The 13,647-nt window shown below is 33.4% G+C and overlaps 1 protein-coding gene across 1 annotated transcript; it reads right to left on the bottom strand.

The window, feature by feature from the left end:
- Positions 1–1,240: 1,240 nt before the first annotated feature.
- Positions 1,241–4,795, bottom strand: LOC108663182 (uncharacterized). The gene is made up of 5 exons (XM_088809700.1): positions 4,699–4,795; positions 3,967–4,046; positions 3,031–3,100; positions 1,609–2,260; positions 1,241–1,491 (listed from the first exon to the last, which is right to left on the bottom strand). Exons 4-5 carry the CDS (start codon positions 2,252–2,254, stop codon positions 1,241–1,243), a joined length of 897 nt encoding a protein of 298 aa, XP_088665826.1. The 5' UTR covers positions 2,255–2,260; positions 3,031–3,100; positions 3,967–4,046; positions 4,699–4,795.
- Between the last annotated feature and the right edge of the window lie 8,852 nt (positions 4,796–13,647).

Raw genomic sequence — 13,647 nt, 5'->3', positions numbered from 1 at the left:
ATTCTCTCAAAATCTCAAATTTTGTCCGCAGATGGAAAAATTACAATTTTACCCCTATATAGTGAAAATTTCAATTTGACTCCGAATTGATCCTCGAACTCCTAATTACCATTTTGAGTCATCCCTGAACTGTGAAACTCTTAATTTCACCTTAAAATTCCTATTTGAACTAGTTCGAGGCTTAATCGACTTAATGATACCATTAGGGGCAATATCGTCTTTTAACGATTTCTCGAACTTCCTAAATATACAAACATTCTATCGAGCATGTGAATGATATTATAATTATTTTACAAAGCAGGGTTTGACAACACTACCCCCCTTAAAATAAAATTTTGTCCTCAAAATGTCACTTATTAACTCAAAGAAAAGGCGGGGTATTATCTTTTATTCGATGCTCAACTTCTCCTGTTATCTCCTTTATAGGGAATCTTAATTCACTAAAAATCATTCTTTATTTTAGTTAATCACAATATCAACCCCACATATGTGTATATGCTTTATAATCCCATTTATGCATCCAAGATCTATCTTGATTTAATCATCGCATACGATGCAGTATCATAATTCCTCAGAGTCATCCCTTTGTCCTTAATCATCTTTCGTGCCTCTATATTGCTTTGTATCCTTCTTGTATTTCGACATCAATTTATTGCTTAAGATTTAAGTTCATTTGAACTTTGTATACCTCAAGTATTTTTGAGTTCTAATTTCCACAATATAGTAAGAAATTCTTACAACCATATTCCATATGAACTCATTTACTATATTATTCTTGAAACCTTTATTTACACGTCCATCACTTGGTATTTACATCCCCTATCACTATTTTACACCTTCGTCTAACTTTTTACTCACTTTCTCCAGATCGGACTCGTGCTTCATCTTCCGTTACAGCGAAAACTCTTGTTGAAGAACGAGTCAATGGCCTCAAAGGTGGTTGTGCTGGGGTGTTGCTACCCATTTCAGATCGTACAGTTACCCCCTGCCTCGGGTGTACTCCAGAGGAATCTCTCCTCTGCATATCCGTATGAGTCAGTGGGGATGGAGCAGCTACTGTAGCCCATCCTAACTGTGGGCAGTCACTCCTAATGTGGCCCGGCTGGTCACAATGAAAGCATTTTATGCCCCAACACTCCCCAACATGATATCTCCCACATTTTTCGCATTTATTTAAATTTCCAAAACTCTTCTCGAAAGTACTACTCATCCCAGACCTGTTAAATCTCGGAGGTCTCTGCTATAACTGTGAAAGTGGGGGTTGAGGAGATATCACCGGAACAGAAACAGTACTCTCAGAAGCAAATGTGTCCTTACCTCTTTTGGGCAGTTGACTAGAGGATACATTCGGGTTTCTCCTCTTTGCAAACTCAGCTCGCATTCTCCGATTTTCATTCGTGAGCTTTTCAGCCCTTAAAGCCATCTGTACAACTTCTTTATGAGGCTCCCGGCCTGTCACAGTCATCCTTTCTCTAATCTCGTTACGGAGCCCTTCTTCAAAATAACTAGCTTGATCTTGCTCAGACTTCACCAGGTCTGGCACATATGACATCAGCTCGTTAAAACGAGCCTCGTACTCTTCTATGGTTAAATTCCCTTGTTGGAAACTTAGGAATTCTCTCTTCTTCTTTTTTTGATGAAAGTAGGTGTAGTATTGACCGTCGAATTCTTGTAGGAAGTCTATCCAAGTCAACGAAGTAATGGAACGTGATTTTACCGAGCTCCACCATGTACGAGCCCTCTTCTCTAGTAATCTTGTGGCCACCATTAACTTCATATCATCATCCAATTTCATATCCACAAATGTCTCCGTTACCTGAGTAATCCAATCTTTAGCTGCGGTTGCATCCAAATCACCAACAAAAGAAGTGCAACCCAGCTGCCTAGCTTCCTTAAGCTTTTTGGAAATGGAGACATCTGGCACTGGTGGTGGAACAATAGGTGGTGGTGGTGGCACTGGAGATACTGCTGGGGGAACAGTATGAGGGACTCGACCAGCTTGAGCTTGGCCCATAATGACATTAAGAAAAGCTGCTAATGCCTGGACTGCCTCAAGAGACATGGCATGAACACCAGGAGTAGCAGTAGGTGGTGGAGGAGGTGGAGGAATCTCAGTAGGCTCAACAACAGGTGCTGCTCGAAAAGTAGGTGCAGCAGACTCCCTTTCCACGGGATCTGGCTGACTAAGTCTAGCACGGCCTCTTCCCCTCCCTACTGACCTATAGAGAGGTGGACGCCCACGTCGAGGAGGCATGGTACTCTACAATAAGAAATGGAATAGACTTAGATGACTTTAAATTCTATATGCAACTAACTCGATATAACCTAACTTAACTTGACTTACTTAACTTAACTTAACTTGGGCCACGCAGTGTCAGTGTGGATTTCTTAAAACAACTTTAAAATCAAAAACTTTGAAATCCAAAGCTTTAAAATCAAAATCTTTGATCTTTAAACCATGCTCTGATACCAATCTAATTGTCACGACCCGGAACTCCCATCGGGCGCGTGATAACCGCCGCGACGTCCCGATAAGCACTCATTACCCCGAATGCCGATCGAAACCCCGCAAGACTTAGCATCAACTTCCGCATCTCCTCGGTGAGCGACAGTTATTAAATCTCGCATTTCAAGAAATCATAAGTTGTTTCCAACTCAAAACAATAAAAATATTATTTTCTAACTCACTGGGGCATTTTCGTCATTTTTTTTATTTTTTTTTTGAAATTTCAAAATCCGAAAAAATGTAATATGTAAGTTGAAACACATATTTCATGATTTAAATTAAATTTTGAAGTCTAAAACATTCGTTTAAAGTAAAATTATAGCTATTTGAATATAATAAAAATATTAAATAAAATATTTTATTTTCTTAAAACACAATATTTTCAAAGTCTTCCTAAAATAACTTTTGTAGCGTAAGAGTAAAATAAATTTATTCATATAGTAATAAAGATAATTAAAGTATGAAATTTCGTTTACAGTGACACGTGGGCCCCCAACTAACCAAGAAGGTGTAGAGCTACGAACCCTTACTTCCTATGATGCAACTCCGAGATTAATTCTCGTCTTAATCAACTATCAACAAACTGTCCTGAGCCTGAAAAATGGATAGGAAGAGGGGTGAGATTAAATAATCCCAGTGAGTAAACAATTACCATCAAAAGCATCTAAAGCCGAGTAGATGGAGACAATATAAAAACGTTATATCTCAATAATGTTCATAACACAAAATTCGTTTCAATCTATACCAAATAATTTCTTTTCATCAAAATTTCCCCGACTTATGAATTTTTTTAAACTTGGCCCCTGCCAATATCATTCTCGCAGGTACCTTCGTCAAGGTATCCCACTGAGATCGCCAAGGCTGTTCAATGACCCATACCCATAAACATGTTTTCACATCTGACACACAGCCGTTCCTTGGCGTTGGTTGAGTCTCAGTCTCACGTGGTGGCCCGAACGTGAGGTGCACTCAAATCATACCTCAGGAGATACTTCACCCAACATCTCCCCCCGGAGGTAAGTATATAATTGAGTTACTGTGCCCCTCTCATAGGCAGTCCACGGAAACCCCCACCACTGCAGTGACCGTTTAATATACCACCAGACCCATAAAAATTCCAGTAGCATAATATGGCGAATAAAATGTAATCCAGTCTACCGAGACCAATCCAAAATTGTTCATATATTTCATGCCAACCTCAAAAATTTAGCCATCATGCTACCATAGTGTCATAAGCCCCAATTTCAATAACATATAAAATCATAAATTTCAACACAGTCTCCATATACTCAATTTTCCCAAAACAATATTTGATTTCAAAACCAGTATAAATCTCATTTTTATTAAAAAACATTTTAATTGGAAAACATAAAATTTTATAATTTAAATTCACCATTCAATAAAAGCATCAAACAAGTATAATTACTCTAGATATTTAAGACGATAAATTGTCCACTCACAGTTCTAGGAGTCGATGTACTCCTAATCCCAGTCTTCAAGCACAATTTTGGTACTTTTACCAGTGTAATTTGCTCACCACCTATCCACAATGTACAATACATAATTCACCACATCAATGCTTGACCATTATAAAATCAATTCAGGCTCGGTATATATGCATGATATGACATGCAACTTATCCGACTACCGCTTAAATGCGGTGCTGACCTAATTCGGACTATTACCCAATTAAATTACTAACGCGTCAAATTTAATCTCAAATTAATTTTTTTTCAGTTTCTATACCTAAATTGCACCCAAATTGACGTAATGTCTCTCGGTGTGGTGCAAATTATCAGTCCTGATAGCAAATTACGAAAATACCCCTAATGGGTAAAAATTCATATTTTTGCTCCAAAAATTTCCATTATTTTTCTAGACTCATAATTCATCATTATTCATCATAATTCCTCAAATAAACATCAAGATCATCAGCCAATATTCCCCTAGAAAATTCAGCCAATAATGGTAATGGAGGAAAATAAATTCTTTTCTTGTTGTTTTGTTCCTAAATATGCTAAACTAACTTAAAACACTAACATAACTTAAAATCAAATTAATCTAACAAGTTTCTCTCCCCTAACCCATTTTTCCAGAATTGAATTCATCCTCCAATCACATGATTCAACCATGGAAAATGATGGGAAATGCATGGGAAAGGTAAAGCACAAGTCAAAATCAAGAAATTTTACCTTTGGTCACTTGTTTCCTTGAATTTTCACCAATTTTTCCTTGAATTTCTCCCCCTAGGTTTTTGTTTTTCTTTTCCCCTTTGTTTTCTTGCTATGGCCGGCCATAATGAAGAGAAAATGGTGGTGTGGGCTGATTTTTATAGTTAAATAATATAATAATCTAAACTTGCCACATGTCACTACATTATTAGTCTATTTTTTAAATTCTTATCTTTTAAGCTTTAAATCTCCACCACACATTATTCCTTAAAATATCCATAACTTAGATAAAATTCTCAAACTTATCCAAAGTCTTGGTGAAGTAATTTTTGATATTTACACTTTTGCCCCCGTAAAAATAAAAAATTACATTTTTGCCCCAAAAACTGAAAAATTGCCCATAGACATATTTTTTATCCCTTATACTCATATCATTCCCCAATTTGTCAAATGTGATCTAAATTCTCTCAAAATCTCAAATTTTGTCCGCAGATGGAAAAATTACAATTTTACCCCTATATAGTGAAAATTTCAATTTAACTCCGAATTGATCCTCGAACTCCTAATTACCATTTTGAGTCATCCCTGAACTGTGAAACTCTTAATTTCACCTTAAAATTCCTATTTGAACTAGTTCGAGGCTTAATCGACTTAATGATACCATTAGGGGCAATATCGTCTTTTAACGATTTCTCGAACTTCCTAAATATACAAACATTCTATCGAGCATGTGAATGATATTATAATTATTTTACAAAGCAGGGTTTGACATATTATTACTTTGATTTTTCAATTCTCTATAGGATCGATACTCTGCTTGCTAATATACTATCTGTTCTATACATATACTTGAGTAAGTAGAATTTTAACTAACATCAACCTTGTTCAATAGGTTAGCAATTTGAGTGATTTGCCTTTTTAATCTTCAAAGGATATACACTAGATTTTGGATCCACTTGACAGCATTAAAAGAGTCAAATTCCAAATTAAGGGAATGAGAGGAGCTCCATGGCAAAGAAATAAATAAAAGGATAGCCTTTTTAATAGCTAAAAGTTCGGCCATATTAGAATTCGACTAGCCAATAGCTTTAGAAAAGATAGCAAGAGTGTTATCAAACTCATCCTTTATAAGGCCAATAATGCCTAAATCCCCAAATTCCCCCTAGATGCACTATTCGTATTAAATTTAAGGCAACCTACAAGAGGCTTAGACCATTCTTGGTCATGCTTAGGGTGTTGCACATGTTGAGGGACAATACCTTCATAAGGAATTCAGGCAAGATCACCAATGGACAAGTTGTGCTCACGCCATTAAGTCTTAATCCAACATGCCACTTTAACTTTAATAAGCTCCATAACTTGCTCACCATTCCATTCTTTACCTATAAATTACATCATTTCTTGCACACGAAATAGCCCAAATAGCAGCATACGAGGCCATTTTCCATATTTGATCATTTTTAAAATAAGAAGCGTACCCAAACCAGGCAAGAAAATAGTCAAGGGTTTCACTATTACAAACTCAATCATTATTCCAAAGAGCACCCCATAGGTGCCACAAATGCCAAGTTTTATCACAAGAAAAGAAAAGATGGCTCACTGATTTGATTTTTCTTCTATAAAGTAAGCAAATGGCAGCATCCCAACTGATAATGCCCTATTAGTGAGAATTTCTTTGACTGCAAGATGACATCGTATGAGCTGTCAGTAAAAGACTTTAATCTTATAGGGAGCAAGGCCCAACCAAAGGTGATTTGTTTATTTGTATGGATCCATTTGATAACTTGAAAATATCTATCAAAAAACTTTTTTTTCTTTGTAAAAGATTTTACCAAAAAATTTAACATTTTATGTTATTTGGATAAATTGTTGAAAATATTTTTTTTATTATGTGGATCATCTTGTAGAAAATATTTTTCAACATTGCCCATCTATATAAAATTATTCCATTTTCAAAAAGGTTTCACCATAGCACTATAAAAATATCAATATTCATCAATTATTCAAAACACCAAAAACCTAATTTTCAATATTAAAAATATCATATATAAATAATAAAATAACAAAAAACAAATGCATTGATAAAAAATGTAATTGATTTCTAGCATTATTGTTACATGCAAGTCGCCATGAAATAAAATGCATCCTTTGTTTAGTATTGATTATCAAATTTTATGGTGTATCTTGCAACAACTTCAACCTGATTTATATCATTTAGTAATCAATATAATATTATATATTGCACCCACATGATTCAAGGTTGAAATAAAAAAAAAAAAACACCCCTCTTATAATTGAAGTACACTAACCCCCCTCTTGTTACAAAATGATCACTTACCCTCTTGACATCCTAGATTGTTATTCAAACGTTTGTCTTTTTGTTTCATTGTCACAACAAATTTTGACAAATCATCAAAATACAAAAATATCCTCATCTTTTACAAGTTTTCCTCACTTTTTTGAGACCCATACAAGATTTAAGATTTTACTCAAACATATATTCTTGTCAATCCTCCCTCACTTTCTCCAAACCTAAAGGAAATTTCCTTCACTTTTGCTCCATTTCATCTCATCTGCAACTAAAGATTTCCCAAAAATACTAACCAAAAAACCTCATAGACAACCATGAACCAAAATTTACAATCCATTATTAGCAACTTAATTGAAATTCAAAAGTCTCAAACAATAAGGCCTATGGCTCTATTTATCTTTTCAAAGCAATGACATATAAAGGATCAAGACTAATTTGAGGATTATTGCTCAATTAACATGCTTTAAAGTCTAAACCAAACAAGAAAGATGTTAAATCCCATCTTTTTGAGCAACAATGGCAACTCGAAATTTTCTTCTTATGAGTCTTAAAAAAGTAGCATGTTTTTTTCTTTAGATGTGTGGCAGCAATGTAGACGAGATTGGAGAAGGTCCAAACAAAGATGAAGGAGGAAAGGGACAAATGTGAGAGTAGGGGCAGATCCATAAATTTTTTGAGTGGTGTCATAATTAAAATAATAATAATAATAATTAAAAATATATAAATATGTTAAAATTCAAAAACTAGAAGTTTTAACATTATATTAAAGAAAATATAAATTCAAGACATTTATTTAATACTTCAGAGTAAAAATATTTAAGATAACTATAATTGTCCACGACAATTTTTCATATTTTGAAAACGGTGCATGATAACATTAGTAGAAACATTATCAAATATATCTTTTTTAATATATGTTGCCAAGCAATCATTTATCCTCTCGCTACTCATTCAATTGCGTAGTCTATATTTTATAAATTTCATTGCTAAAATAGTTCTTTCAATCGATGCTATTGCAACTGGTAAGATCAATGCAACTTTTACTAGCAAATAAACTAAAGGATACACAATAGTTTTATTTGTCTACAAAATAATCAACAATATCTATACAAAATAAATCAAAAAAAAAAGAAAGACTCATAATTTCAAGATATTATTTGACATGCAATACTATTTATATTAGCTAGAATCCAAACTATCAAATTAATGCAAAAATATTTAGACATTAAGTATTTAAAAAATTTCATTTAGATTGAAAATTATTTACAATTGAAGTCTAGATGAGTTGTTTTGAGATAGTGAGAAAAACAGTCAAGGATTGAGAAAAGAAAGCATCACTGTGGATTTTAAGAGTAGGACTTTAATTTTTGAAGAAGGAGAGTAGTTTAGTTTTGACTTTTTTAATAAAATCTTAAATTATAGTAGGAAATTTTTTTGTCTTTCCATGTAGTATTTAAATACTAATATATAAATTACTTTTTGATAAATGTACTTTGACCCCACTCCTACAAAATTGTAAAATAAATTAGTTAGTTCATTAGTATTATTAAGTATATAAAACTCTAAATAACTAGTGTAACAAGTAAATGTTTTTTTGTAAAAGTAATATAACAAATAAATTTTTTTGTAAATGAGTGGTGTCATGTGACACCATTTCAACGTAGATAGGGTCCGCCCCTATGTGAGAGAAGGAAGATAGAGCCAAAGAAAAAGGGAGGGTAAAGGTGTTTTGTGAAGGAGACTGGGCTTAGACATTATTGTTATAGGCTATGAAAAATGTCTTACCCTTGATGGCTGGTGAAGTAATTTGTACACACAAATTAGCCCTTGAAAATTAAGATTTGAAGCCTATCTTGAAAACCAAAACTTCGAGTCTTCAAAAATCTTCTTCTTCTGAATTTCTAAACCCTCCACAAGTTGGAGCATTGTGTTTACTATATTAGATGAAAGATAAATCATGATGGCTCATAGATAGTTTTGTAATTGGCCAAACTCAAAAATTTTGAGTTTTGATTGGCCAAATTTGCATCTTATCTTTAAATTATCTTAATTTATTTATATATAAATTGGATGACAAAACTTTGATTTAATCTCCAAAATTTTTTAATTAGAGATAATAGATGACAAATTGGTAAATTCTAATTGGCCAAATTCAAATATTATCTCTAAAGTTTTAATTTATTTTGAGATAAATTGGATGACTAATAGGTAAATTTTAATTGGTCAACTTTAGATATTATGTTAAATTATCTTAAAAGATAAATATATGACTATTGGTCAATTTCAATTGGTCTTACTATTCATGGGAGATAGGCAGCAGATAATATTATTATTGTGTAGGAAGTTATTCATACAATGAGCACCATGAAGCAAAAAGAAGAGGCAATTACTACTAAAATGGACTTGGAGAAAGCATATAACTGAGTGAAATGGAGTTTTCGACAAGAGGTGTTGGAAGAAATTGGCCATCATATATCTTAGATAAGCTTAATATGTTTGTTATTAGGTCACTACATTTCAGTTATTTGGAATGAACATCATTTGAGATATTTTTCACCTATAAGAGGTATAAGGCAAGGAGATCCATTATCACCTTATCTTTTTGTGTTATGCCAAAAGAAGCTTTCACGTGTAATCCAGCGTGAAGTTAACCTGGGTAATTAGAGACCCATTCTCTTGACAAAGAAAGGCTCTTTCTTGTCTCATATTTTGTTTTGTAGATGATCTCATGCTATTTGGAGTTACGAAACCAAAACAGGTGCAAACCATGATGCACACTTTAGACACTTTTTGTAGAGCATCGAGAAAATGAGTCAGTTTATCAAAGTCAAGAATTTTGATGTCTTCTATTGTGAGTCTAGCAAGAACCAAGTTACTTAGTAATATGACTAAAATTCCTTTGACTACAGATTTTGGTAAGTATCTTGGTACTCCAATACTACATGGACGAATCTCCAAAGCCACATACTTTGAGCTTTTGAACAAAATAAAGCTTAGACTAGAAAATTTGAGTAATAAGCATCTTTCAAAGGCTAGCCACATTTCACTTGTCCAATACGTCACAATTACCATTGCTTTCTATTTGATGCAGACTACTTTTCTACTTGAATATGTAGTAAAAGAGATAGATAAGTTGAATCAAAATTTTATATGAGGATCATTCTGATGAGGCTCATAAAATTCATGCTTTAAGTTGGAACAAGTAGTGTTTATTAAATCAAGGTGGCTTCCAAATTCAGGATTCTCGCAAAACTAACCTTGCTATGTTGGCAACGTTAGGTTGGAATATTTGGCAAAACAAGGATGTTTTATGTCATGACCTGGTACTCTCCTCGAGCCCGTGACAACCTTTGCGATGTCCTGATAGAAATTCATCGCCCGGAATGCCAACCGAAACCTCACAAGGCTTTTATATCAGTTTTTCTCACCTCCCCTGTGAGCGACAGTTGTTAAATATCATGTTTTGAGAGATTATAAACTATTTTCAAATCAAAACAATAAAAAATAATTTTTGTCTCATAAGGGCATTTTGGTCATTTATCCTAAAAAATTCTGAACCCGACTAAAAATGTAGTATTGGAGTAAAGAACACATATTTCATGTTTAAAAATAAATTTAGATATCTAAGACATTCCTTTATAGTGAAATTATAACTATTTGAATATAATAAAAATATTAAATAAAATATTCTATTTTCTTATAAAACAATATTTATAGAGTTATCGGTAAATAATTTTTGTAGCATAAAAGCTAAATAAATTCATACATACTGTAATACAGATAACCAAAGTATAAAATTTAATTTACAGTAACACGTGGGCCCACGAATGACCAAAAGTATCAAAAACGGTAAACCTACAGTTTTTGAGGATTCAAGTCCAATTGTAGCCTTCAACAAAGTGAGCTATCTATCGACTATCCTGAGCTTGAAAAGGGTGAAAAGGAGGGTGGTGAGATTATATAATCCCAGTAAGTAAACAAATACTATCTAAAATATCTAAAGCTGAGTAAATGGAGACAGATAAAATAGTTTAACAAACTGTAATTCATCACCTTTCAACTCATTTCAACCAAATAAAATCAATTCATATAAATCGAGTAATCAACATGGCTTATGAATTTCTTAAAAGCTTTGGCCCGTACAAAAATCATTCTCATACTCAGTTATCAGGTATACCTTGGCCGAGGGCCATCCCAACCGAGTCCGCCAAGGCTGTTAAAAAGTTATGTACGCATAAATCATGTTTTTTATTTGAAAACATAGCTGTTCCTTGGCATTGGCTGAGTTCACCCTCACGTGGTGGTTTAGCATGAAGTGAACTCTAAAGTGTTAACCTCAGGAGTTATCTATCCGCGCCTCTCATACTGAGGTAAGAATATAATTAGGTTACCGTGCCCCTCTAATAGGCTGGTCCACGGAACCCGTCCACTGTAGTGACTAATCAATAACCCAACAATTCAATAAAATTCAACAGCATGACATGGCAATTTTATCATTATCCAGCCTATCAAGGCAAACAACAATTTATATATTTTCAACACAAATACTAATTCAACCATTCATGCCAATATTATCATAAGCCAGTCAATTCAAACCATGATTTATAACACAACAATTAGTCTCCAATTACTCCATTTTCAAAACCATCTTTCAATTTCAAGACAATTTTATAAAATCATTTCATTTAAACACATTTTGTTTATAAAACATAAAGATTTACCATTTAAACTCATTTTCCATAAAATTACAAAATCGGATAAAAACCACTTTAGATAATTAAGACGATAGTAAGGTTACTCACTATTTCGGGAGTCGAATTCCGAGTACTCTGACTATTAATCCTCGAGTACAATTTCTTTGCCCTTTTTCGGAGGATTCACCACCTAAACATAATGCAAAATCAAGCTATTTACCACATTGGTGCTAAACCGTTGTAAAACCAATTCAGGCTCTATACTAATGCATGAAATGGGATGTGAAATGCTCGGGTAACTATCTAAATACGGGGTTCAATATAAATTCAATTATGTACCTAAATAAAATGGTATTGGCCTAATTCGATCTTATCACGACTCGGTACTCCCCTTGAGCCCGTGACAATCGCCGCGGTGTCCCGATAGACACTCATTACCCGAAACCCCGCAAGGCTTTACTATCAGTTTCTCATTTCCCTTGTGAGCAACCATTGTCAAGTATCGTGTTCTAAAAGATTTTAAACTGTTTCCAACTAAAAATAAATAAAATATCAATTTTTGTCTCACAGGGGTATTTTGGTCATTTTTTCTCAAAATTTTTGAAACTGGCTAAAACGTAACATACAAGTACAAAACACATAATTCATATTCAAAATGAGTTTAAAAGTCTAAAATCTTCATTTAAAACGAAATTACGGTTATTTGAATATAATAAGAAAATAAAAGAAATATTAAGTAAAATATTCTATTTTCTTATAAAACAATATTTATATAGTTATATGTGAATAATTTTATAGCGTAAAAGCTAAATAAATTTATACATACTGAAATACAGTAAGTCAAAATATTTAATTTAATTTACAATAATAAGAGGGCCCCCGAATAAACAAAAGTAAAGAGGACTGTGAACCTACGGTTTGGAAAATGCAGATCCAAAGGTAGTCCTCGATGAGATTAGTTATCTACAGCCTATACTGAACCTGAAATGGGTGGAAATGAGGGTGGTGAGATTATAAAATCCCAATGAGTAAACAGACATCATCATAAATATATAAAGTTGAGTATATGGAGACAATAAAGTAAATCATCGTAAACTAGGTCACAGCATTAGAATACATTTCATTTAAAATATGTAAAGAGGCTTATGAATTTCATAAAAACTAGGCTTGTGCCATAAATCCATTCTCAAGGACACCTTGGCCGAGGCATCCTACCGAGACCGCCAAGGCTATTAAAATTCACATTTCACATAAATCATGTTTTTGTTTTGAAAACATAGCCGTTCCTTGGCGTTGGCTGAGTTCCCCCTCACGTGGTGGTTTAGCGTGAAGTGAACTCTAAACTTTACCCCAGGAGATACCCTACGCGCCTCTACATTTGAGGTAAGAATATAATGGGGTTTACTGTGCCCCTCTAAAAGGCTGGTCCATAGAAACCCTCTACTGCAGTGATTAATTAATATATATAATCCATCATACAATAAAACTCAATAACATGATATGGCAATTTTGTAATTCACAGTCTTTCAAGGCAATCAAACAATTCGCATTTCAATACAATTGCCAACTAGCCAATCATGCCCGATTTATCATAAGCCAATCAATTTAAACAATCAATTGCCATAATTAACAGTCTCCTTGTACTCTATTTTTCAAAATCACTATTAATTTCAAAACAATTTATAATTTAATTTTATTGAAACACATTTATTCATAAAACATGAAATTTACCTTTTTAAATTCCTTTTTTCATAAAATTCATGAAATCATCTAAAAACCACTCTAGATAATTAAAATGACAGTAAGTTTACTCACAATGTCTAGAATGCAGACTTTCGACGCACTCTGTCTACTGGTCCTCGGATGCAATTTCCTTGCCTTTATCGGAGGACTCACCACCTTGACACAGTACAAAATCGAGAAATTCACTACATTGGTACCAAATTGAAATTAAACTAATTTAGA

This window comes from Theobroma cacao, chromosome 9, assembly GCF_053813885.1.
Source record: "Theobroma cacao isolate CCN51 chromosome 9, ASM5381388v1, whole genome shotgun sequence".
NCBI lineage: Eukaryota > Viridiplantae > Streptophyta > Magnoliopsida > Malvales > Malvaceae > Theobroma > Theobroma cacao.
This window is presented reverse-complemented; position numbering and strand designations above follow the sequence as displayed.